This window comes from Phyllobates terribilis, unplaced genomic scaffold (assembly GCF_046119375.1).
Source record: "Phyllobates terribilis strain yellow unplaced genomic scaffold, ASM4611937v1 Scaffold_2__4_contigs__length_985480577, whole genome shotgun sequence".
In the NCBI taxonomy this organism is placed as follows: domain Eukaryota; kingdom Metazoa; phylum Chordata; class Amphibia; order Anura; family Dendrobatidae; genus Phyllobates; species Phyllobates terribilis.
Genome location: NW_027362762.1, coordinates 738,949,835 through 738,977,204, shown reverse-complemented (window position 1 = coordinate 738,977,204; position 27,370 = coordinate 738,949,835). Strand labels below are relative to the sequence as shown.

The 27,370-nt window shown below is 40.1% G+C and overlaps 1 protein-coding gene across 1 annotated transcript; it reads right to left on the bottom strand.

The window, feature by feature from the left end:
• MYOG (myogenin) lies at positions 1 to 27,370 on the bottom strand. Its single transcript, XM_073670711.1, has 3 exons — positions 26,774 to 27,370; positions 19,692 to 19,770; positions 1 to 1,944 (listed from the first exon to the last, which is right to left on the bottom strand). The coding sequence occupies exons 1-3, from the start codon at positions 27,278 to 27,280 to the stop codon at positions 1,823 to 1,825; spliced, it is 708 nt and encodes a 235-aa protein (XP_073526812.1). The 5' UTR covers positions 27,281 to 27,370; the 3' UTR covers positions 1 to 1,822.

The window sequence follows — 27,370 nt, the reverse complement described above, 5'->3', positions numbered from 1 at the left end:
TAAAATTGGTCAAACCACTTTATAATCAAATTAAAAAAATTGGCCCCACCGAACATAAAAAAAAATAATATTTCTGCAGAACAGCACACCCTTTAATAAAAACAACTACGAAAATATATATTACAAAACATTATTATACTAAAAGATGGAATTCATCAGAAGTATTGTTCTCTGTTGTCCAAATCACAAAATGTCTCTTGGTGTTTCTTTATAATATTAATAAATAGAACCTGGATTGATTTTTAAATTAAATTAAATGATCTCTTTTTATTTTAAATTAATTAGGTGTAATTATATTTTAATGTAATAATTTAATTAAATAATTTGCCTTATCTTGGCAATGTTACAGGTCAGTTCTTTAAATATGACCCAAAAAGGAGTAGTCATTCATATCATAATAATCATTGATTTTAATTAACATAAAACAAAGTTGTCCAACCCAAAAGCTTGGGAGCTTTTAGAAAGCAAAGAAAAATAGAGAATTCATTTTTTTTCTCCTTGAAGATCCTATACATCTAATCTAAAAAGTCTTGGATTGAATCTTGCAGAGTTTTGTAATCTTTTTTTAAGGCTAGGGTCACACAAGCATATATTCTCTCATCCGAGATAATCGGGTCGGCTATGCTAATCACACTCTAATCAGAGTGTGATCAGAGTGTGATTCAATGTCCCCGAATGAAGAGAAGATGGATAAAAAAAAATTCGCCATCTTCTTGATTGTGTCGGACTGCACTCTGATGTAATCCGAGTGCAGTCCGATATTATTGACTTGCAAGGCCGAGTGCAATCCAATTATCGTATTTCACTCGGGCATGCTGCAATGTTGGATCTGCTCAGTCCGAGGAAAAAAATCAGACATTTGCATGGCCCCATAGAATAACATTGGTCTAACTGCGATCTGATGTTTTATCAGATTACACTGAGACTGAAAATAAGGCCATGTGCCCTAAAAGGGGTTCATGGGTTCATAAAATAAGAATAATGGGCTGTTTTTTTATCTTGAAGTTGTGTGGCACTGCGGATTAACCCCATTCACTTAATTTTTCAATGCTTTTTATTAAGTTTTAACCCCATTCACTTTAATTAGGCTGAGTTGCAATACCAGACACAACCTTTGGACAATAAAAGCACTTTTTCTATGGAAAAAAAAAGCTGAAGTTTTCTTCTGTTTTCATAAAACCCCTTAAATCCACATTGTTCTAGAGTTCTTTAATTCTGTGCAGGCTATATATTTTTTTATTTCTCCAGGACTTAAACAATATACCTGCATTAAATATATTTGGTTAATAATTGTCTATGATCATATCAGTGTATATTTTGGGAATTGCTCCTGAGCGATGGACACAGAGTCTTATTAGGCTACATCTGAACAGTTTTTGGACTTTCCCCAAGTAGCAGATCAGTAAATGTCTACTTCTAGACCTCATGCTCCAGTTCTGCTTATGACTGATACATGCTCCAGTGCTGAATCTCAACAGAACACCAAAACATAAAAATACCAACAATTAAGGAGCAAGTGCAAACTACATCATCATGGATGTAGAGTGGTAATAAGACGACATGGAAGTTCTCTGTCCAAAGAACCAATAGTCTACAGTAATCGTTACGTTGCCTACTGGAAATAGCTGGGTTGGACAAATAAAGTTATTAAATAATTGGATGAATTCTGTTTTAAGAAGTCCCCAAACAGCCACTGAACCCCCAATCTAAATCTATTTTATCTGTGTTTTTGTTCCTTAGGCAATTTTTTTTATAAAATCCACAAACTCCTGATCTTGTAATAACTTTCAGGAAGGTGAACAATAAAATATGTGTTCAATGTCTAGTTCCCGATATGCTGGTCTGGATAGGTAATGGACACTTCTCCAGATGTGATGCTGTCAACAATGGAAGACAACGAGGTTATGTCACGGTGCTCAGAAGAGTCGTCACTTAAAAGATGATCTGCAAGACAAAAAAAAGTACAAATATTCCAGCCATTAATGAAGTAGGTGTGAAAGCATAATGGTTGATGAGGATCACTTTTCTAGCTCCCTCATCATCGCACTAATTCAAGTGCCATAGAAATAAAATACAGTCATTACATGAAAAAATACACAGATAAAATGTATTCATTTCTCATCCAACACTAAACCATTGATGTTATTTAGGCTTTTTGAAGTTGCTTATAATTGAAAAAAAAAAGACTTCAATATAAAAGTAAAGACACCTATCTACAAACCACAGATAATTAAAAGTTACTTACAAACAACTGAGTGCACAAATGTTCAGTTTTTGTAAAAAAACAAAACTTTTAGGATTTTTGTTCACAAATAGCTTTTATATTCACCCTTGAAAAAGACATGGGGATGATTCATCAAAGGTTTTTTGGCAGATTTCTGGCGACGAAGGCTTTGAAAGATCACCATTTTTTTTGCGTAAAGCGAGGTTGTGCCCAAAAAACGCGACTTCTGGTGTTTTCATGCCATTTTCGCCCCAGCTCTGACATAGTGGGGAAAGCTGGGTGTGACAGGGTGTGGCGACTCCTGCTTGCCAAATTCATGACGAATGCTGGCATTCACTATGACGCGCCCCCTGGGCCAGTGTTGTTTAGGGGATACCCGGAGCCGGATCAGATGGGGGTTGTAGTCTCCGAGTGGCGGTGACCCGGTCCGTGCCCAGGGTGTCAAGCTCAGTGTGTGGCAGTCCTACAGATGTTATTAGAGTTCTTTGTGTCGACTACGCCACCCGTTGATTTGCGGTCAAAAGGCCGCCGCTGCAGCAGGGTCCGCTGAGGCTGTTGGTATGTGTGCAGCTTTGGTAGTATAACCCCCAACGGGAGGGGTATAGCCTCAGGGGGTCAGATGTAGAGGATGGTGGTTGTGAAGGTGCAGGATGAATCAGCAAGAAGACTCAGAGTCGGGCTGTGCAGTTCAGGGGTTTTTACTTACGGGTGTTCTTATGGTCACTCTGGCCTGAAGCGACCACCCGAGCCGTGCTGCGTCCACCAGGTCCTGGACTCGGCTAACCCCCAGGCAGTTCTGGAGCGTGGTCCTGAGCTCCTGTCTGACTTTCCCTCTCTTCTGGCCGTTCTCACCAGGGATCCACCTATGTCCGGCTCCCTCGGGTCTCTTGGTGGGTACACATCCTCTGGGTTCCCTGACCCTATACTTGGTCTGCCTTCCTGGTGGATTTGGTGAGGGTCGTGGCAGATCCTGCCCACGACCTCCGGTCTCTGGCTAAGGTGTGCTTTTCTCTCTGCCAGCTTGGGATCCGGTACCCTAGGTGCCAACTCTTCACCCTCTGATCTAATTTTGGGTTCTTGGAGTTCCCTCTTGTTTTCACTGGGTCCTTCAGACTCCTCTCTCTCTCTTGGCCTTGGAGCTGGGCCCAGCCGGAACCACAACTCCCTGTCAGCCCTTCTGGCTGAGCTTCTCTGCTCTGCTCCTCAGGTTACACTCTGACAGACTGACTCACTCTACAAAGACCCTGTCCTAAGATGGTGCCCACCTTATATACTCCCTCTATGTGTGAGCTCAGGTGACCAGCACCCAATGAGCTCCTAGCTTTACCCAGACTGCTCCCCCTATCTGCCCCTACACTACTGGGATGTTCCACCCCCCTCCCACTCCAGCCAGGGACAGACACTGTCGTACCTGCACATAAACTGGTGGGAGTACCGTTGGTCTGTCCCCCGGAAATGGGATGTATGTAGTATATGCAGCTAACTGAGCTCAGTTCCACACTCCATCCTTACCCGGGAGTGGAATATCACACCTCTGGCTTGAGGCGTAATACCCCTGTAGCAGCCGAGTCCTCAGGGTGCTACATTCCCCCCTGGTAAATCACAGCACGTCCTCGGGCTGTAAGAGAACAAAAACATCCACAAACATACAATTTTTTTTTATAAACATCATAAACATATAAAACAATATATATATATTATAAAACTTTTCATATAAAACTCTTCATTGGAAACATTCTTGTTCCTCCGGCCACGGTGCAACTTGTGACCGGGTAAAGTGCAACAGTCTCTTTTGGAAGAAAACAGTTTCCTATAAAACCGGTAGGGGGCGCTTTAGGAAGCGCAACTATATACAAGGGAAATATGGCCGCTCTCAGTCCTCGGCCAGGTATTAGGGAGGATTGACCGCTCTCAGTCCTCGGTCAGTGGGAATAGGGACACACGGGTTTCAGTTCAATCTGCTGGTCCCAACGGGGACTATATTTTAAATAAGTAACAGTTCTTGGTACCCCGACGGGCAACTTTATACAGTCTCTCTCTACCGTACTTCAACGACGGCGTCCTCCTGCTCTTTCTTTAGATTCTTCAGACCCGTCCGGGTCCTCTTGCTCCTCCTCACACCGCAGCTCCTCCTCCGTCAGGCGATGCACATGGAGGGCGTAAGGGTCCTTTGGCACACTTGTGCCGGGTGAAGGTGACCTCGTCCCCTACATACAGGTCACGACCTCTGTGTCCCTCCGGCAGATGGCTTTCTACGTCTCTGCGAGTTACAAAGACGTCGCCGGGGGTCTGATGGTCTCTGATAAAGCCCCATCCGTGCTGCATATTGAATTTTATCACAGTCCCGGTGGCACGGGGACCATGAGCTGCACGGGGTTTCCTCCTGGTCCGGCTCTTCTGCTCCGCGCTCCTTATCTGCATTTGCTGTTCCCGGACACGCCTCTCTCTCCGCTCCTTCTTGAAGACCTCGAGCTGCTGGCGGCAGCACTCTGCACGCTCCGCTGCGGCCGCCCGAGTCTCCTGAGTGAACCCCATGAGGTCTTCTCCAGTGGGGTCCCACTCGAACTGTGCCTCCTCCAGCGGGGGCGAGGTCCTCTTTACGGGCTTCGGAGCCGGAATCAGGGGCTCGCACATGGGCCTTGCTCTCTGGAGTTCCAGCTGAATGTACTCCTGGGGCCATATGAAGGGCTGCCCATCCGGGCACGTATGCTGGGCAAATAGATTTTCACCCAGGTGCGGCACTCTAGATGTTGAGGGCGCGTTGATGGTAGCGGCGCCCGGGTTAGCCAGGCCTTGCGACCAGGCCTGGGGCACCTTAAAGGCAAAGGGCACCGTAAGAACGGCGGCGCCCTGGGTTATTCGGCCCTGCGACCAGGCCGGTGGCTCCGCGGAGGTAGGGGGCGCTGTTGGAATAGCGGCGCCCGGGGGTACTAGGCCTTGTGACCAGGCCGATGGTATTTCCTGCTTTGCCGCGCTCAGGGTCGAAGCGCGTGACGTCACAGGGGTCGCGGCCGCGGTTTCCGGTTGAGGCCTAGTCTGCGGCGGTGACGATGCAGCGACGGGCACGGCAGGGGGAATTTCGGGCTCTGCGACGGGGAGCTGGGGCAGGTACGCGGTTTCTCGGCACGGGGTAGAGACGTCCCCTTTACCTGCCTCCGTCCGTTCAGCTCCCTTCTCGGCGCCGTCTCCGGCCTTCAGTTCTCCTGCACCATCCTCAGAGGCGGTCTGTCTCCTCGTCTCGGGTGGCGTGCTCCGCTGACGGGTGCCGGTCTGCTGGGCCATCTCTCGGCTCCACTCCGCCAACGTCTCTCGCTGCACCCGGGCCATCCTCCGTGCGAGGCCCTCCAGCGCGGTCTGTGCACACTCCCGGTCTCGGGGGAGCTGTGCTAGGATCTCCAGCAGGCCTTCTGGAGTGGCGACCTGCAACAGGCTCCTGACCACTGGGTCGGTGCTGCCTGACTCTCCCTCCATCTCCGGGTAGGCTCTCTCTGGACTCTCTTCCAGACGTCTTGTCTCCGGGTGCGCTCTCTCCAGACTGCTCCAGGCGACACCCATCTTCGTTCTCTTGTTCTGTCTCCGCCCACATTGAGGGTGGTCCCGGGGCAACTTTGTGATTGTCAGTTCCAGGGGCAGTTCTCTTACGCTGATGGACACTTCCAGCATCACAGTCTCTGTTGGTGGGCGCGGTTTCCGCTTTTGGCGCCATTCTTCGACCTGGCCCACGATGGGAGGTGGCCTCTTGCCACCCTCTGGCACGCCCATAATGGCGTCCGCTCTTCCAAGGCGGGAAATCTTTGGAAATGGCGGGAATCGTCTCCCAGTGGCGGGAAACTCCATGGGTGGCGGGAAAAAGCTGCAAATGGCGGACAACCGGCGGGAAACGACCTGTGATGGGGTCCGTTGGCGGGGACCCTCCGGAACCGGCGGGAGACTTCTTTTTAAGGTAACGGTGAACTTTTCTTCAGGCACGCAGTACCCGGTTGTTGCGGGCACGTTATCCTGCCGACTACGCCAAAGTTGACGCGCCCCCTGGGCCAGTGTTGTTTAGGGGATACCCGGAGCCGGATCAGATGGGGGTTGTAGTCTCCGAGTGGCGGTGACCCGGTCCGTGCCCAGGGTGTCAAGCTCAGTGTGTGGCAGTCCTACAGATGTTATTAGAGTTCTTTGTGTCGACTACGCCACCCGTTGATTTGCGGTCAAAAGGCCGCCGCTGCAGCAGGGTCCGCTGAGGCTGTTGGTATGTGTGCAGCTTTGGTAGTATAACCCCCAACGGGAGGGGTATAGCCTCAGGGGGTCAGATGTAGAGGATGGTGGTTGTGAAGGTGCAGGATGAATCAGCAAGAAGACTCAGAGTCGGGCTGTGCAGTTCAGGGGTTTTTACTTACGGGTGTTCTTATGGTCACTCTGGCCTGAAGCGACCACCCGAGCCGTGCTGCGTCCACCAGGTCCTGGACTCGGCTAACCCCCAGGCAGTTCTGGAGCGTGGTCCTGAGCTCCTGTCTGACTTTCCCTCTCTTCTGGCCGTTCTCACCAGGGATCCACCTATGTCCGGCTCCCTCGGGTCTCTTGGTGGGTACACCTCCTCTGGGTTCCCTGACCCTATACTTGGTCTGCCTTCCTGGTGGATTTGGTGAGGGTCGTGGCAGATCCTGCCCACGACCTCCGGTCTCTGGCTAAGGTGTGCTTTTCTCTCTGCCAGCTTGGGATACGGTACCCTAGGTGCCAACTCTTCACCCTCTGATCTAAGTTTGGGTTCTTGGAGTTCCCTCTTGTTTTCTCTGGGTCCTTCAGACTCCTCTCTCTCTCTTGGCCTTGGAGCTGGGCCCAGCCAGAACCACAACTCCCTGTCAGCCCTTCTGGCTGAGCTTCTCTGCTCTGCTCCTCAGGTTACACTCTGACAGACTGACTCACTCTACAAAGACCCTGTCCTAAGATGGTGCCCACCTTATATACTCCCTCTATGTGTGAGCTCAGGTGACCAGCACCCAATGAGCTCCTAGCTTTACCCAGACTGCTCCCCCTATCTGCCCCTACACTACTGGGATGTTCCACCCCCCTCCCACTCCAGCCAGGGACAGACACTGTCGTACCTGCACATAAACTGGTGGGAGTACCGTTGGTCTGTCCCCCGGAAATGGGATGTATGTAGTGTATGCAGCTAACTGAGCTCAGTTCCACACTCCATCCTTACCCGGGAGTGGAATATCACACCTCTGGCTTGAGGCGTAATACCCCTGTAGCAGCCGAGTCCTCAGGGTGCTACAACTACGCCACAGATCTTACTCTAGCAGAGGCTGGAGTAACATTTGTGGAGAGGCGCACAAAGAAGTGCACGCCTCCACGGGCCTCGCCCGATTCATGAAGCGAGAATCAACCATCTTGATGAATCGCCCCCATGGTGTTCATGCACGTTTATAAGTGTTTTTGTGGCATTTTTTTTAGTTTTTTTTTCATTATTAGAAGACTATAACCAAATGCATGAGAAAATGTCCCACCTGGGGCATTCTGCCCAAACTGTCAAAAAAACGCAGCTCAGTACAACCCTACGAGGTCTGTGAAATGTGAACAGATAACAGCCATCAAAATCCATTGCCACTTTGCTGATCACTGATCCTATGAGCTAGGTATTTTTACAATACTATAAAGAGCTTCATGATCCAGCTTGTGAGCACTAGGTGCAGGAGAACTACAACTCTAAGCATTCTTGTTATCCTCAGAATGTCAAAAGTCCAGGAAAGAAACAATTTGGGACCAGTAATCTATGGTGTGCTGTCTTTAGCCACCAGTTTTTCTATATGCTGCTCTCGCATGTTGCCTCTGGAGATATAAATATGCATTGTTAGTATTGTGATAGGCTAGCTACATATACGTATGTTGACAGCTGTCAATCAAAGCACAAGACATTACTTCCTGAGGTGAATTACAAGTAACACTTCCTAATTACAAAGTCAATAGCTCACCATCTCCATAGACAGGAGGTGTTTTAATAGAAAGTCATCACTATAACCAAACTTTAACAAAACAGGCCATTTTAACTTGTGACCTGTTACTAGGTTTTTGCTCTGTAATCTGAGAGCAGCATGATGTAGGGGCGGAGATCCTGATTACAGCGATGTATCACTTACTGGCCTGCTAATGCAGTTTTGACAAAATCACTGTTTTCTCTGCTGCAGATCTACCAGTTCTCTGAATACTGAGCCCTGTATAATTCCGCCCACACCACTGATTGGCAGCTTCCTGTGTACACTGTGCATAGGCAGAATGCTGCTAATCAGTAGTGGGGATGTTATGCAGAGCAGGAGTACTAGTGATAATATCCTGCTGATAAAACATTTATTTTATTGAAACTCAACAAAAAGCCCAGTAAGTGACACATCACTGAAATCAGCGTTTCTACCCGTATATCATACATGTCAAACTCTGGCCAATCAGCCAAATCTGGCCTGCTGGGTGGTTTTATTTGGCCTTCGACACCAGAACCACCACCCCTATGTGCGGCCTTTATTCTGTATGGAGGACTATGTGGTGTCCATTATTCTGTATGGAGGACTATCTGGGGCCATTACACTGTATGGAGGTCTATGTGGGGCCCATTATACTGTGTGGAAGACTATCTGGGGCCATTATACTGTATGGAGGACTATGTGGGGCCATTATACTGTATGGAGGACTATGTGGTGCCCATTATTCTGTATGGAGGACTATGTGGTGCCCATTATTCTGTATGGAGGACTATGTGGGGCCCATTATACTGTGTGGAGGACTATCTGGGGCCATTATACTGCATGGAGGACTATGTGGGGCCCATTATACTGTGTGGAGGACTATCTGGGGCCATTATACTGTATGGAGGACTATCTGGGGCCATTATATTGTATGGAGGACTATGTGGGGCCATTATACTGTATGGAGGACTATGTGGTGCCCATTATTCTGTATGGAGGACTATGTGGGGCCCATTATACTGTGTGGAGGACTATCTGGGGACATTATACTGTATGGAGGACTATGTGGGGCCCATTATACTGTGTGGAGGACTATCTGGGGCCATTATACTGTATGGAGGACTATGTGGGGCCATTATACTGTATGGAGGACTATGTGCTGCCCATTATTCTGTATGGAGGACTATGTGGGGCCCATTATACTGTGTGGAGGACTATGTGGGGCCATTATTCTGTATAGAAGATTTTCTGGGGCCCATTATACTGTATAGATGACTATGTGGGGCCCATTACTCTGTATGGAGCACTATGTGGGGCCATTACACTGTATGGAGAACTATGTGGGACCCATTACACTGTATGGAGAACTATGTGGGGCCCATTATTCTGTATGGAGGGCTATCTGGGGCCATTATACTTTATGGAGGACTATGTGGGCCATTATACTGTATGGAGGCATATGTGGGGCCCATTATTCTGTATGGAGGACTATGTGGGGCCCATTATACTGTATGGAGGACTATGTGGGGCCCATTATACTGTGTGGAGGACTATGTGGGGCCATTATTCTGTATAGAAGATTTTCTGGGGCCCATTATACTGTATGGATGACTATGTGGGGCCCATTATTCTGTATATAAGACTTTCTGGGGCCCATTATTCTGTATGGAGGACTATGTGAGGCCCATTATACTCTATGGGGAACTATGTGGGGCCCATTATACTGTGTGGAGGACTATGTGGGGCCCATTATACTGTGTGGAGGACTATGTGGGGCATATTATTCTGTATCGAGGACTCTGTGGGGCCCATTATACTGTAAACTGGTTGACCCGTGACTTTTTCCAAGATTTTCATTTTGGCCTTCTGTTTGAGTTTGTCATCCCTGCCCTATATCATGTTGATCTCAGATTAAAGAAGTACTCCTCCCATCAAACTTTTTACCCTCTTAATATATTGTGATCATCATATCATATAGCACTGTGTACTGACAATTGCTCATTTTTAATTTCTACTCAGTTAATTATTTTCAAAATTTTCTCTTGGCCTGACTGTCTATGAGAAAAGCAAAATTGCAGCATGCACTACTTTCTTCTGGGTCTCGGATGAGACTCACCCATTAAAGTCTATAGGTGCATAAAAAAAAATCAGAGCCCACACAGAACATCTGAGGGGCATCCGATTTTTAAGGATACATTTCTATTATAAACCTAGGAAACTGTATTTGATCATGAACATTTTTTAGTGTAGATGTATGAAAACGGATCACACACAGATGTCACATGGACATGAAAAACAGACATACTTTTCATGCATTTTTATGTGGCTTTTTTGACCACAAATGCTTTTTTTCCCTAAAAATGCCACACATAGAGCATGCTGCCCACAAAATGTGGTTCACACTCAGAAGCCTTGCAGAAAAGTGAAGTTCATTACAACAATTGGTACAAGAGGTAGAATAACATCAGTGCATCTTGAATGCGATTACAGATGCAGTAACGTTTCAACTCAACATGAGACTTTTTTAAAAATCGCAGCACTGTTGATTTATGAGGGTCCGTGGTGGTATCTGGTGCTGATCAGCCCCGTTTGTGGAGTCAACCAGATACCACAGTGGACCCACATAAATCAAGCGTTGCGATTTTTGACTCAGGTTGAGTCGAAACGTTATTGTATCTGTAATCGCATTCAAGATGCACTGATGTTATTCTACCACCTGTACCAACTGATCTAATAAATTTCACTTTTCTGCAAGACTTCTGCGTGTGCAGTGAAAATTCCTCACAAGTTTACTGGGGTACTCTCAGCATCCACTGGCACCTCGCATATCTCCACCAGTGAGTCCACTTCAGTTTGGCGAATATAAAAAATTTGGTTCAGTTGGATCCTAATCATATACTAAACTATGAACGAATTGCCTCCATCAAAATCCATTGCTCTTTTGCTAACCAATGTTACTTTGTATATAATGATCCCATAGTCTAATAATTATTTCTACAATACTTTGAAGAGTTTAATTTTCTAAAGTTCTTCATCTTGTGACTCTCTAGCCGCAGGAGAACTACAACGCTCAGCATTACTGAAATCCTCAGAATGTAATTTTGTAAAAACTAGAGAGAAACATTTGGATACCAGCAATCTATGGTGTGCTCTCTTTAGCCACTAGTTTTACTACACAATGCTCTCGCCTCTTGCCTCTGGAGACATAAATATACATTGTTAGTATTGTTATAGCCTGCCTATATGTATGTTGAGAACTGTCAATCAAACGACTAGAAATGGCTTCCTGAGATGAATTACAAGCAGCACCTCCTAACCACAAATTCAGGGAAGCTATATCTAGTTTGCTTATGCTCTGGGGCCATTAATACAGTGTCCATTTTAGGACATGATCAGATATCAAAATCAAACATCAGAATGATGTCACTTTGAGTCTAAATACCCTGTCTGAGAACTGATTCTGACAAGTGAATCTGACAAGTGATTCTGACAAGTGATTTTGACAACTGTAATAATAATAAAAAAAATGTTACTGTTCGCTGATGGGACTTAACCCAAAATTTTATGTCCAGAAGCCAGTGCACTAACCACTGAGCAAAACACTCAGTTGTAAAGACCTGAGAGTTCTATTTGGTTATATGATTTTCAGTGCAAACCTGATTGAAACTCATTGGGACTTATGCACAGACTGCAAGCAAGCCAAATTCAAATGATGTTTGATTTTGATGCGTGAGTTTGATGTGTGACTTTCTTCAAACATCAGAATCAGAATCACAATGACTTTTAGTCACCCTGAGTATTTTCATGGTTGATCTCATAAGACAAGAAAAGCTGCTGCTTGCTATTGCTTGACTGGACAGTGCAATAGTAAGGCATCAGCCTCTGAAACCACAATACCAGAGTTCAAATCCCGATTGGAAAAATAATGTTTTTTTTTTTTTTTTTATAACTATGCCTATTTAGCACACAAACTACAGGGGTGTTTTACTTTTAATATCTGACATTCTGATTGTCATCCTGATGTGTTAAGAGTTTTGGACACGCCATTTATTTGCATGGTAAATTACATAGCCAAAGTAAATTGGGAGGCAATAATTTACTACATATCTGTATTTGCATAATTTCTTAAAGGGGTCTAAAGATAAAATTTCTTTATTGTAAATTTTTATTTCCATCCACCCAAGTACTGGCTGCAAACTCCCAATTTACTTTGGCTATGTAATTTACCATGCAAATAGACAGTGTGTCTGAAACTCTTAACACATCAGGATGACAATCAGAATGTCAGAAATTAAAAGTAAAACACCCCTGTAGTTTGTGTGCTAAATAGACATAATTAAAAAAAACAAAAAATATTCTCATGCCTATCAGGATTTGAACTCTGATACTATAGTTTCAGAGGCTGATGCCTTGCCATTGCACTATCCAGTCAAACAATAGCAGCTAGCAGCTTTTCTAGCCTTATGAGATTAACCATGAAAATACTCGGTGAGTAAAATTCATTGTGATTCTGATTCTGATGTTTGAAGAAAGTCACACATCAGACTCACACATCAAAATCAAACATCATTTGAATTTGGCTTGCTTGTAGCCTGTGCATAAGTCCCAATGAGTTTCAATCAGGTTTGCACTGAAAATCATATAACCAAATAGAACTCTCAGGTTTTAACAGCTGAGTATAGAGCTCAGTGGTTAGTGCACTGGCTTCTAGACATAAAATTTTGGGTTCAAGTCCCATCAGCGAACAGTGACATTTTTTTTTATTATTATTACAGTTGTAAAAGTCACTTGTCAGAATCACTTGTCAGAATCACATGTCAAAATCACTTGGCAGAATCACTTGTCAAAATCACTTGTCAGAATAACACTTGTCAAAATCACTTGTCAGAATAACACTTGTCAAAATCACTTGTCAGAATCACTTGTCAGAATCAGTTCTCAGACAGGGTATTTAGACTCAAAGTGACATCATTCTGATGTTTGATTTTGATATCTGATCATGTCCTAAAATGGACACTGTATATTAATACCAGTTCAAATTGTTCATCAGCTTCTAAGATAGAAGGTGATTTATCAGGGAGTTGTGTCATCATTGGCTTGGTGTTTGGTTAAAGTGAACTTGAAAGTCACTATAAAGTGGTTGTCTTGAAAAGGCTCAGAATTGGTTAAAAAAATAAAAGAATCAATACTCATCTTCCAAACCCCCTCCCATTCCAGTGTTTGACAGCAGTAGTCACATGGCCACCTGATTGCTGCAAGTAAGAAATATTGACTGGGTAACATTGGAATCGGACCAATGTTGGATTGGTGAGGTGGGATATTGTTTTTTAAACTACTCTATTCACGTAACATAAGCACCATGTGTACATGTTATGTGTGTATATACATATATATAGTATATATAAATCTAAGTCAAATCAATATTGATGTGACGACCCTTTGCATTCAGAAAAGTATTAATTCCTCTGTATAAAGAAAGTTTGTATGATTATAGTCAGTTACATGAGAAACCAATTATACCAAAGAGACCAAAAGATAATGATCATCATTTTCATATGTAGGTTGAAACAGCTGTTCATTAGATTTAAAACTGGGTTAGCAATGGCCAAACTCTACCGCAAAGGTGAGGTTGTGGAAGACAGTTTGATATCACAGACCATAGCAAGACTGAGCAGAGCAATAAGAAACAAGGTAGTTATACTACATCAGCAAGGTCTCTCCCAGGGAAAGTTTTCAAAGCAGATGTGCTGTTTTAACTGTTTTGAAGAAACACCAATAAATGGTCAACATTGAGGACTGTAGTAACAGAAGTCGGCCATGGACGCTTAGTGCAGCAGACAAAAGTCACCTCATGCTTATTTGCATTCAAAATTGGAAGATGTACAGAAGTGCCATCAGCTTAGAACTGACCGCAACAAGTGCGATGGAACTACACCCATCTACTGTCTAGAAGTCTTGCCAGAAGTGGTCTGCATGGATGAATTGCCACCAAACAACCATACCTTGTACATGGAAACAAGGCCAAGTTTATCAACTATGCACAAAAACATAGGAGCTTTGTGCAGAAAATGGCAGCATGTGTTCTGAATCAAAGAGTCAGAATGTGAAATATTTGGCTGCAGCAAAAGGCAGTTTGTTGCCAACGGACGGAAAGCAATACAATAATGAGTGTTTGCAAGCAACAGTGAAGCATGGTGGAGGTTCTTTACAAGTTTGAGGCTGCATTTCAGCAAATGGAGGTGGGGATTTAGGCAGGATTAATGATGCCCTCAAAGCTGAAAAATACAGGCAGATACTTATCCATCATGCAATACCATCAGGATGGCATCTAATTGGCTCCAAATTTATTTTGCAACAACCCCAAACATACAGCTAATGTATTTAACAAATATGGTCAGCATAAAGAAGAACATTGAGTTTTGGAAGTCATGATATGGTCCACACAGAGTCCAGATCTCCATATCATCGAGTCTGTTTGAAATTATATAAAAAGACAGAAGGATTTGCATCTACATAAACAGAGGATCAGTGGTTATTTCTCCAAGATATTTGGAACAATTTCCCTGTTAATTTGTTTTAAAAAGTGTGCACAAGTGTACCTAGAAGAATTGAAGCTTTGAAGGCAAAATGTGCTCAAGCCAAATAATAATGATTTAGATTTCTCTTTTATTCATTAATTTTGTCAATTGATAAAAATAACCTATTAAGACTCCTATTTTTGAAAGAATTTTATCTATTTCAGCATTCTTGAAACATCTGTCTAATATATGTACTGTACATATATATATGTTTATACTCACAAGGTAATTCATTAATATAGTAGGTAAGATCTTGAAGCTTTACTTTAAGGAGCAAATGTAATTAATTATATCTGGATCCTGGCATTTGTTAACCAGTACACATGGTATATATTGTTCTGAATAAGTACAATACAAGGTATCTTAACTCATACCTTCCCAGCACAAAGCTCTTTCCCATCAGAAATGACATTGGAAATCGTATTATTAGATGTCCTCAGAGTCAGGTCATAGTTCTCAGACAAAGCGGACTCTTTATTACTTGTTTGTGCTTTGGCTGGCAGTTTGTATTAGTGCACATTATTACTAGTATGACCTTCACAAACCGTTTATTGGGAACATGTGATTTTCTAAGCAGTGCATATCATTTGTAATGCAGAAGCTCAGAGCCTGGAGGGATCTCTGTTCTTATTTAATCCATTAACATAAAGTACACATTTTCGACCTTTGCTAGAAAAACAATTCATTTACACTTTGTTCTCATGCAAATCCAGTCAGATGTGCCATGCATACATTTTTATGGCATGGATTTTGTACTAAATGAATTATTTTACCTGTGGCAAATGTAATGGACGTTTTTTTTGTTTAGTCCCTTTATTCCTTATGAATGTCCTGTGTGTTAATTAATAGATAGAGCAATGTATTATATAGTTCGGTACAAGACTGTGCCAAATTCTAAATGACACATTAATTCATTGTAAAATATATTTCCAGTTATTTGTTCAAAATTTCCCGTAACTTTGTGACTCAGAGTGCAGCCAAACAAGCCACATAAATCATTATTTAAAATAAGTTATATAACTTCATAATGTACTGCAGTTAAGTCAGGTTCACCATCATTCATCCGGTTTTGGCTTCTTGACTTCCAACCCTGCGTTCAACAGAACGGAGAGCCTCCTGTGTCAGCACATTATCCGTGCTCTTGGCATATTAGTGCAGTTGGCATATCATCAGTGGCTGGAAAGAGAAGCGGAAGAACAGATGGGGTGGAAGCATTGGTGGGACAGGTGAGCAGCGTTGTATTATTTTTGTTTATTTTTTCACCCCTTTCCTCATCCTCTGGCTGCTATTTTGCTGATATCGCATGGTGAATTACAAAAAAATTTTTTTTGCAAAATTAAAAAAAATAATAATAAATTCACCTCGAACAGATTCGCTCGTCTCTAGCAGGCAATAGTCATTCCCTCTTTCACACAAACAGCACTGATTCCAAAACAGAAGTAATAAACCTGCCCAGAAGTGCAATTGTCAAACTTAGGACCAGGGGAGATATCTAAAGATGTAAGCACCTGGCATAACTGAACTACATTATTTGATGCTCTTATCTGAAATATTTATGGCATGAACATTGGATATTTCATAAACGCTTGCTAGATACAGGTCCCGCAGGGGTGAAGCTTAGCTATTTTTGCAACTCCCATATAAGTGAACAGATAGTTGCATATTCGTGACCACCTCTCCATTCTTAGTAAAAAGGGAAGGGATCCAGCACCGTAAAAAATTTTGGGGCAAAAATACTACTTCTAAGAGTCCTTAGTCAAAGAATAGTTAGGTTTCAACTTCTCAAATACGCAAGGTTAAATACCCCCGGAAGTTCCTGCAAAAAATGGGACACCGCCCATGACAAACAACAAAACACCTGTTGTAATAAATTTAGATCATTTTCAAGAAAATTATGTGTTCAAGATGCCCACAAAAAAATAAATAAACAAAACCAAAATGATATACATAAAAATGCATTTAGAAAAAATACATTAGGTCAGAGCGATAGTTTAGCCCCGCTGGTAAGCGAGCATTAAGCTTGAGAATCCAGAAAACCTCTAGAACAAATAATTTCTTGCTCCAATTTCCCACTCTCTTTGACGTATTTACATGTTCTATGCCTATGACTTTTAATGAAGATACATTTCCATGGTGCATATCTAAAAAGTGCTTGGACAAACCGAAGATAAACGACCAACCTGAGATGAGTTTGGTGACACAGCAGTAATATGCTCAGATATTCTTTTCTTTAGGGTACGAGTGGTGCAGACAATGTAATATTTTTGGCATAGTATAAAATTGGCTATTTACAGTATACCACATGTGTGGTATTGCAATTTATATAAGATTTAATATCAAATATTCTGTTCTAATTAACCGAGAATGTAGTAGATTTTAAAGTGCACCTGTTAGCAGGATTGTGCTTAGTAAACTACATACACTTTCAGGTGGGCAACATTACACTGATTAAAATGATACCTTGGTTGATGAAATCCATCCTGTGGTTCTTGTGTAATCTTTACTTTCAGTTTGGAGATAATGATATGCTCGTGCTCCGTGGCGGCCTGTGGGGTGGGCACTCTATCTGGTGCTATGCTTACATATTCATCTGTATGCTCTTATGACAGCTCACTGTGCCTTCACTGACCTGCCTCCTATTTTACCTAGCCCCGCACTACTAGATGCATTATGTAAAATAGGAGGCAGGTCAGAGAAGGCACAGTGACCTGTCATAAGAGCATAACATGAGGATGACAACTCCCCACATGAAGTATTGAATTACCAAAGATTGGTTTTCTATAAAGTGAGGTGTGTATTGTGCCATTATGTGTATCCCTTTTAAGAAGAATATCCAAAAATGGTACTACATTCATGTGTTGTTCCATCATGAAAATTTAAATCATTTTGGTTAAGATACTTGTCCCAGATGAACAGGAGATCATCAATATATCTCCCATACCATCTAATAGATGTACAAAATGGATTGGAGTTTAAGTAAAAAAACTTCTCCTCCCATCAAGACATATAATTTTATCTGATAACATAGAAAAAAACCTCTCATGTACAGCATTTTGTCAAGAACCACCACTGATCCCCCTTATACACAGCACGTATTACAATACTGGGGCTATCACTCGGTTCTTTCAATGCCAATCTCTCATATTTATTCAAGTTTTGTTCTTCTTCACACTTGGTCGTTAAAAGATTTTTAAGTTCTTTTTCCATGATGTTCTGAAATGAGAGTCCTAAATACTAAAGGGTAGAAATGAGGATTGGGTATACCTTTATGTTTAGATGTGGAGTGTAAGGTTTTTTAAGAAAGAAACGTCTCAGCTTTCAAGTCCATTAAAGTCATAATTGACAGTCCATAAATAATGTTTCAACAGGAGGGACATCAGGGACAGAAGTTCGGACGGTGGTATTGTCATTGAAAAAAAGTCTTTTCACTGTTAGTAACTGCATGAATTTATTTATTTATTTGATAGTTTTAAATAAGTCCCATCTTGTAGTAGGTGTATATCTCTTATCTGAGATATTTATGGCATGAACAATGGATATTTCATAAATGTCTGCTAGATTCAGGTCCCACAGGGGTGAAGCTTAGTTACTTTTGCAACTCCCATATAAGTGAACAGATAGAGTTGCATATTTTTGACTTTCTCTCCATTCTTAGTGCCAACAAGACTCAGCAGGGGTGGACACTGTGAGCAAAGAGGCAATGTGTGAGAGTTGTGTATCGGCCCCATCACTGTCAAGGACAGCTAAGTGCTTCATTCGGTTATCTCCGATGATTTTATTGAGAATAAATGGAGCTGAGATGCGCATGTTTGACCTCTGCCCTGTCCAGATGGGGCTATGTTCTCTAGATCACTGAGGTTCCAGCAGATGGACCGGCCATCAGGAAGTTATTCCCTATCCTAGGGAAAGAGGATGACTTCATAATTTGGTACAAAATCTTTAACTTCCTAGGTCCATAGGCTACATAGTGCATAGGTCAGGGCCCAGATACAACAATCTTTTACTTCTAAAAATGTAGTTGTAAAGGACCCTAGTGCAGCTGCACAGGCTATGTCTGCCCATCGGTCTCAGAGGAAGGACCCACACATGTCAGATATGTATATCTTATTTAGTGGTTGGGTGACTAAAGACAGTTCTTAATTTACCTTTAAGATGGCTAATACTGGATAAATCTACATGTTGCAAGTAAAAATGTGCAGTGCTGAAGTCTAAACTTTAAAGTTATATCTATGGTCTATTATTTATGTACTGTTAATTTCAAAGATTTTTTTTACATTTTACCATGTTTATTGTTTTATAAGATCTGATCAAAATAATCAGTACATAATTTACATATGTATGGAATGACCCAGGCATAAATTGTTATGTTTGCTGGTCTAATGTTGGTAAACTGGTCATTTTCATTACTGACAAACTGGGGTAATTTTACATTGCTATAATGTGTGGAGAAGTTTTATTGACTTGTTTACTACTAATTATTTATTGACATTAATTGTATGAAATAGGATTTACAAGGGAAGTAACAATGTATGATCATGTGGGTTGTCTCCTATAAATGATTATCTAATTAAAAAAAATTAAATAAATCTTAAATTCAAGATGTTAGTAAATGTAATCATGTAATCCTTCTTCATTTTCATTTGTGTTGGATTTCATGGTATTTTATAGTAGTAGTAGTTTGTTCGTATTATTTTAGAATTTTAATAAAAATGCGACATAAAAAAAACAATAATTATGTTATATTAAACAACCCAATTAATGTCATAGATTTATAGTTTGTCTCAAAATATTGATCAGTTATTTCGATTTTAGGTGCAAAACATGTATTATGTATAAAATGAAGAAGTCGTCTCTGAGAAATATATTCTACTCCTAATATTCAGACACTGTCAAATCACTAATAGTTTTTTTTTTTTTCAATTTTTTTTAAAACCCCTAACTTACCACTTTGGCTACTGCTAAAATCAGACTCGTTCCATTCTGGGCTGCAAGAAGAGGAGCTTGATCCACACTCACTTGACACCTAAAAGCATAAAAGTAAAAATTAAAAATTAACATGAGTATGCAAATTAAATATACACATTATTGTACTTATTTACAAGCTAACTGAATATGAATATAAAATATGAATTGAGGACTCCCGTATACAGCACACAATGAAATGAAGCATTCCTATCCTCCTGTGTCAATGTAGTGCTAAGCATAGTAGTTGCAAATCCAGCTCTGAGCTCTGATGGCTCCTCCACCATTCCTCTCCATCCCTCGGTGAGGTGGAGTTCCATGAGTCAATAAGAATTTCAGGAGGCAGTAGGAGGCAAGTGGCTCATACGTGGAGAAGAAAAGTATTATTCTCTGATAAGGAATATTACTATGTTTCTTATATTTCCTTGTACTAATGATTTATCCAAATATTGTTGAGAAAGTCACCATCTACTATAGGTTTTTATATGGCTATGTTTTGTTAAAGGTGCTATAATAAGAACACATATCGTGTTCGAAACGCGTAAGTTTAGTTTTCCATATGCTGGATTTTTTAACGTATTTTTGCACAATAAAGTGGCTTTTATATATTTTTGACCCACGTGAGAGTGTTTTCTACTCTTTTTTCAGGTGAGCTATTTCCCTAGCTTCAGTATATGTTTTGTAAAAGTTACAAAAGCATGTGAAATATATGTCTTCAACTTGATCTATGCTCATTAGGAATTGTGCACTTAACTGTATTTTCAGTCAGAGTGCGATCCGACAAAACATCAGATTATACTCGGACCAATGTTATTCTATGGGGTTGTGGGACAAGTTGTACTTTTGAATGAAAAAATTCCAAGTGTGGTGAAATTGCAAAAAAAAAAAGTGCAATTTCGCAGTGTTTTTAATTTACTATGTCCACTATATGGTAAAATTGACCTGGCAATATGTTTCCCCAGGTCAATATGAGTATGCAGATACCAAGCATATTACGTTTTTTTATTTTTTTTTATTTACCCATACTAGATAACATATGCCAATATAAGAGAAAACAAAAATTTCATATCACATAATTAGGGTAAATAGATAAAAATAGAATAAACAGGTTTTAGTAGCACTTTTCAGGGTTCCTCAACCATCTCAACTAGTGGCACAAGCAGTGGTTAGGATCTTTTATTTAATAGACAGACAGGACTTTAATAGCTTAATAACTTTTTGCTAGATCAGATTTTCAGAAGTCCTTGCAAATGCAGAATTACTCATTTATAACATCCATCTCACTGCTCAGCATGTGTTATTATTCTGTAAATTGCCTGCAGTGCAACATCCAAATCTGTTAATCTTACCTGCGTCTCAAGGGTAATTTCACAATCTGGGGTATGTAGTTTGGAATGGTTCAATAAAAAAAAAAGAAAACAATTTCACTTCTTATCCTTTTAGGCTCCACCATAGCAACACAATGTGAAACGGACCCTCTGAAATGCAGTATGTGACCTTTCAATTTACAAGGACAACCAGTAGAATGGCTGGATGCACACACACAGCATTTTGGTGACGTCTTTCATTGTGTTTTTGTTGTTTTTTTGTTTTTTTCACATTATTATTTTTAGGTAAAAAATTCTGTGGCCAAATTTTACTTTAGGTTTTATAAAGAAATATAGAAACACTTCATACACAGCTTTTTTGATTTGAGATATTTTTGTGTTGTTTTGGTGGCTAATTTTTTTTTTTTTTTTTTTTTAGGTATGGCATGTTTTCCTGCTGCATTTCCCATGGGATTCTTAATAACACTTGAAAAAATACAGGAAAAAAAATACATGTTCTAAATGTAAAAATATAAAGAACTACCAAAAACGATGTTGAAAAAAAAGTTGTGAAATGAATGCTATTTTGTTACAAGACACATATAAAGGGTATGTTCACACAGGGGACATAGGCATTGCTTCTCCAAACCCAATATTCATACTGTATGTTTGCAAAACTGTTGAGTGTGAACATGCTGCATCGGGTGAAATCACACAGTGCAGTTTTTGCTGTATTATTTTCAGAGAAAATGCTAGAAGTGGATTTTAGAGGAATGGAAAATATATGCTGCGTAAAACAGCATCAAAACTGCATATTTGATTCCATTTATTTGCTTCTCCCAGGGAAGAACAACTAGAAGACCCAATGCATAGTAATTCATGTAGATGTAATGTGCCCCATAAATAATACACCCTGAAGCCCACCATTACCCCTCTGTTTGTCTTTTCTTTCAGTGGAAATGAACTTGCTACAGACATATGAGTATGACTCCCGATCAATGATTACAAATCTCCATGTTAGTAAAGCCCTCAGGGTAATGAATCCGTAAGTAAGCCAGCTGAATGAATGGACGCACATGCATAGGTAAAGTGATACTATAAAAGATGGAGACCGCAGCTCCGCTCGCTGAAGACATAAGATGGATGAATCACTGTGCCACACACACAGCCTGTTACTGTCACTCATTACACAGGACGCTATATAGGAAGGGATTTATTGTCCGGCTTGTCTGTGCTAGAAACATAAGGAAGCCATTAGTAGCCATCTTTATATTCCAGTGCATATAAAATCTTATGAATAAAAAGCAAACATAAGTTGAAGGCATTACTATCATGGTTAGAATTAATTAGCCTAAGGCCAGGCTAAGATGACCATAAGAAAAAACGTCAGATTTTCAACCAGAAAAAAATAGACGATTTTTATCCATCTACGTATGTCATTCGCGTGTCCGTTTTTACATCCTTTTTATACACGAGCAGTTCATACAATTTACAAGACTAAGAATAGTTTCCTATGTCAGACATTTAAATGTATCCATAAAAAACGGATGCAATGTGGATGATCCGATTTTTTTTTTTTGCGCACCCATAAACTTGAATAGGCGAAATATAGAAAAGAATAGTTTGTACTGCAATTATTTTCACACGGACACTAGGTTTATGTGTAAAAAAATGTCATCTGAACAACCTTATTCAAAAAACATTGCTTAGTTGTTGTTGCCCCCATGTGATCCGATATTAACAGATGGCACGTACATATAATGTGCTTGTCTGAATGAGCCCTTAATCAAATATAGAAGCGTTTCAGACGTACCCTAAAGTGGTAATATCACTTCATACAGTAAAGCATGTCCTGTGGATGGGTCGTAATTGTCGAGAGAGGTAAAATCTCTTTGGGAATATCTCTAATTATTCTATTCATCTGAATGGGAATTGTCAAAAATCTAAGCATCTAATGGATAAAAAGCCCTTTGTGAAAAAATCATGTAGCCAGAAATGTGTTCTGCCTTCTATCTTTATAATTAAGTATATGGGGGTAGAAAGTTCGGACAAGATATACTGTACATACTGTATACTTTTTAATTCATTCTTCCACAGATTGTAGAATAAGGTAAAGGATTGTGTAATTTTTGGACAGATGTATCAGCTGCCAATTGCAGAACACTACAGCGATAGCTTAGAGCACCCATGCTATATACATAGTACGCCACTGATTCAATGTGAATGAGAATGGTCGCACTGCGCAAATAGTGTAGACTGCCATGGCCTGGTGTGCTATTACTGTAGTGACCAACCATTAAAAGGGGTATTCCCATCACCAAGATTCTATCCCAATATGTAGTAGGTGTAATAATAATAATATTAGCAAATACCTCCAATTAGAAATGTAGTATAGTTTTTCTGATTCGCTTTTTGGTTTACCTCATGTGCAGGGCATTGCAGTAGCTAAGGTATCCATGGTTACTACCACTAACAACAAACTAACTGTCACTATATGAGTTGTCGTAACCATGGATACCTAAGCGACTGCAATGCCCTGCACATGGGGTAAGTGACATAGCAAATCAGAAGAATATACTACATTTGTAATTGGAGGTATTTGCTAATATTATTATTTCACCTACTAACTATTGGGATAAGATCTTAAAGCTGGGAATATCCCTTTAAGTTGGAGTCTGCTGCATCTGTAGCTACTGGTAATCAACGGTGTAGAAGCAGATGTAGAATCATGACAAATAACATTCTGCCGTCCATTAACATCCCATTGGGGTCTGATGGTGGATTCATACGTACAAAATATAAAGGATCATATGTGATGAAGGTCGTAATCTAAGCTAAGCAAACGCTGTGAGTGTGGCTGCTTGTCATGATTACTACACAGTAACACCCATCCCTATTGCTCAGGTACAATGAAGGAAGCTTCACAATGTCACTGCTTTCTTCCTAACAACAGATGTTTTCCAGCATTAAATCCATTTAAACACAATGTCCATTTGTTTTTCACTGCATTACTTACATAGCAGGGCAGGTGCTAGTAAATGAGATGACTGACATGACTGTGTGGGGAACCTTAATGAGGCATGACAGCGGGCGATGGTCTCATGAGGACTGGCGTTCCTGACCCTGCCCCAAACAGCCTGATCACCGGCTCCTCTACTAAGTGACCACACGACCTTTATCAGTTTAGGAGGTTCAGAGGTCATTCTTAAAACCATACTGGCATTGACATATCTAAGGAGTTCAAGTGTTGCCAAAATGTAGGAAGAAAATAAACTTGTGACAGTTGAGTATATACTTGTCATCTGTGACATGTGACAGCAACAGTGCTGTGTCCCGGGGCTCACGATCTCAAGGGGTTAAAATTACCAAATAAAAAGGCCAAAATTAATAGATCTTTCTATCTATCTATCTATCTATATATCTATCTATCCATATCCATCGATCTACAGCATTTATCTATCTATCCCTTATCTCTATATCTATGAATATATCTAATATGTATGTATCTACTTTATCTATCTGATATTAATCTATCTATATCTCATATATATTATTTATCTATCTATTGCATATCTATACATCATCTATCTATCTAATATATCTAATATATCTATCTATTTATATATCTATTATCTATCTAATATATCTATCTATTCATATATCTATTATCTATCTAATATATTTATCTATTTATATATCTATTATCTATCTGATATATCTATCCATTCATATATCTATTATCTTTCTATCCAGATATCGATCTATCTATCTATCTATCTATCTATCTATCTATCAATTATCTATCTATCAATATATCTATATATCCATATATTTAACTATTTTCTATCTATATATCTATCTATCTGATCTATCTATCTATCTATCTATCCATATCTATCTATCTAATCTATCTACACTATCTATATAATCTAATATATCTATCTATCTCATATCTATCTATCCATCCATCATCTATCTATCTCATATCTATCTATCTTGTATCAAAACGTCATCTCTCCAAATTGTAATGTTAAAAAATTGGTATACTTTATTCACCCATATCAAACATATATCAAAATACTCCAATTTTTTCTATTTTAAAGGACACTAAATTGGGGTCATTGGTTTTACAACCACAATCCAAGCACAGTGCTGTCTATTTATCTAATTGTATATCTATTTTTCTTATATTAATTATCATTTTATGCATGTATCTGTCTAGTAGCTCATTATAATTAACAATAATTGAATATATATTTTCTGTTTAGCAACACACAAACAAAAAACATTACTTTCCATATTCAATACTTATTTGCAAGGCTGAAAGCAAATGTAAGTGATTGTCGAGTGATTTTCTTTTTTGCATTGAATTGATAGCATGGTTATGCTGGGGACAATGAATGTTTTGGTCAAGGTCATTATGAAGAAACAAATTGAAGTATCCATGTCAGGCTAAGCATTAATGTCTGACAGACCTGTTATTAAACTCTCTGAGCTAAGAGAATGCATTAGGTAGTCCCATGTAAAACAACTTGTAAGCAATACAATACGAATGTAACAATAAGACAAATCATAACAAGCAACCAAAAGATAGACATACAGATATATATCATCAGGTAGAAGTTGATAGATATTGGTAGAAAGATTTTAATAGTTATGAGATAAATAGATGTTGATAACTAGATAGATGGATAGATAGATAGATAGATAGATAAAGATGGATAGATAGAATGGATTAGATAGATAGATATGGATAGATAGATAGATAGATATGGATAGATAGATAGATTGGATTAGATATATAGATAGATAGAATGGATTAGATAGATAGAGTAGTTACTTCTAGATATACTGATAGATGTATATAGATACATAAAAATGGATAGCAAGATGGGTGGATGGATAGATACTGGATACGGAAAGATAGATAGATAGATAGATAGATAGATAGATAGATAGATAGATAGGACTGGATAGATAGATAGATAGATAGATAGGACTGGATAGAGAGATAGATAGATAGATAGATAGATAGATAGATAGATAAATAGATAGATAGATAAGGATAGATAGATAGATAGATAGATAGATAGATAGATTGGATTAGATACATAGATAGATAGATAGATAGTTACTTCTAGATAATTGATAGATGTTTATAGATTTTTTAAAAATGTATAGCTAGATGGGTGGATGGACCGATACTGTAGATGTTGATAAATGGTTAGATAGATATGGATAGATAGATTAGATAGACAGGTGGATGGACAGACAGACAGATAGATAGATAGATAGATAGATAGATAGATATGGATAGATAGATAGATAGATAGATAGATAGATAGATAGATAGATAGATAGATAGAAAAAATAAAGTCCAAACAGCACCAGCAAACACACTAATTTAAAACGGGTGCACGTCCTCCAGGTATAGACCATCCCAGTAGATAGATTCCAAAAAATGAACACAGCACTCCTATAGAAATTCCAGTGATTTATGCGCTAATAAATCACTGTAATTTCTACAGGAGTGCTGTCTTCATTTTTTGGAATTTAGATAGATAGATAGATAGATAGATAGACAGATAGATATATAGATAGATAGATAGATAGAATGGATTAGATAGATAAATAGATACAGTAGACAGTTACTTCTAGAAAAATTGACACATTCATATGGATACATAAAAATGGATAGCAAGATGGGTTGATGGACAGATACTATAGATGCTGATAGATAGATAAATAGATTTTTACCACTCTTTGAGATCCGTTACTGATGTAGAGCAAATCTCTTTGGTCTCTCTCTTGCTGGTTCAGAGATGCCAGCAGAGTTTGCAGTCGTTCTATGTACTGTATGGCGCTCCTCAAGATCTCAACTTTGGGGAGTCTCTGATTAGGGTTTAACAAAGTGCTTCTTTTTAAGGCTTCAAAGGCTTCATTTACTTTCTTTAGCCTGCGTTTCTCCCTCAAGGTAGCTGCTCTTCTTCGATCCAATGACACTGTCTTCCGCTTGCACATCTTGCAGGCCCATGGTAGGCATTGTCCAGGACAGTGGTCCTGCTGACTTATAGTGGAATGGGGTGAAACCTTTTCTTCAATGCTTGCCTCTTGCAGTAAAACCCCATCAGTACAAAGTCCTATTGATCCACGATCTTGAAATCCAGCTTGATCATATGTGGGGAGCCGTGCAGAAAAATAATTTTCATTGTCATAAAATCTTTGGTCTGGGAAAAAATAAGGGCTGGTTTCAAAGAGTTCCATACTTCAGAACTGTTAAGATGTGTGTCTCCTAAACAACTACACAGCAACTGCACTTCTCCCCTTCACACCAACTGTTTGATGCCATTTAAA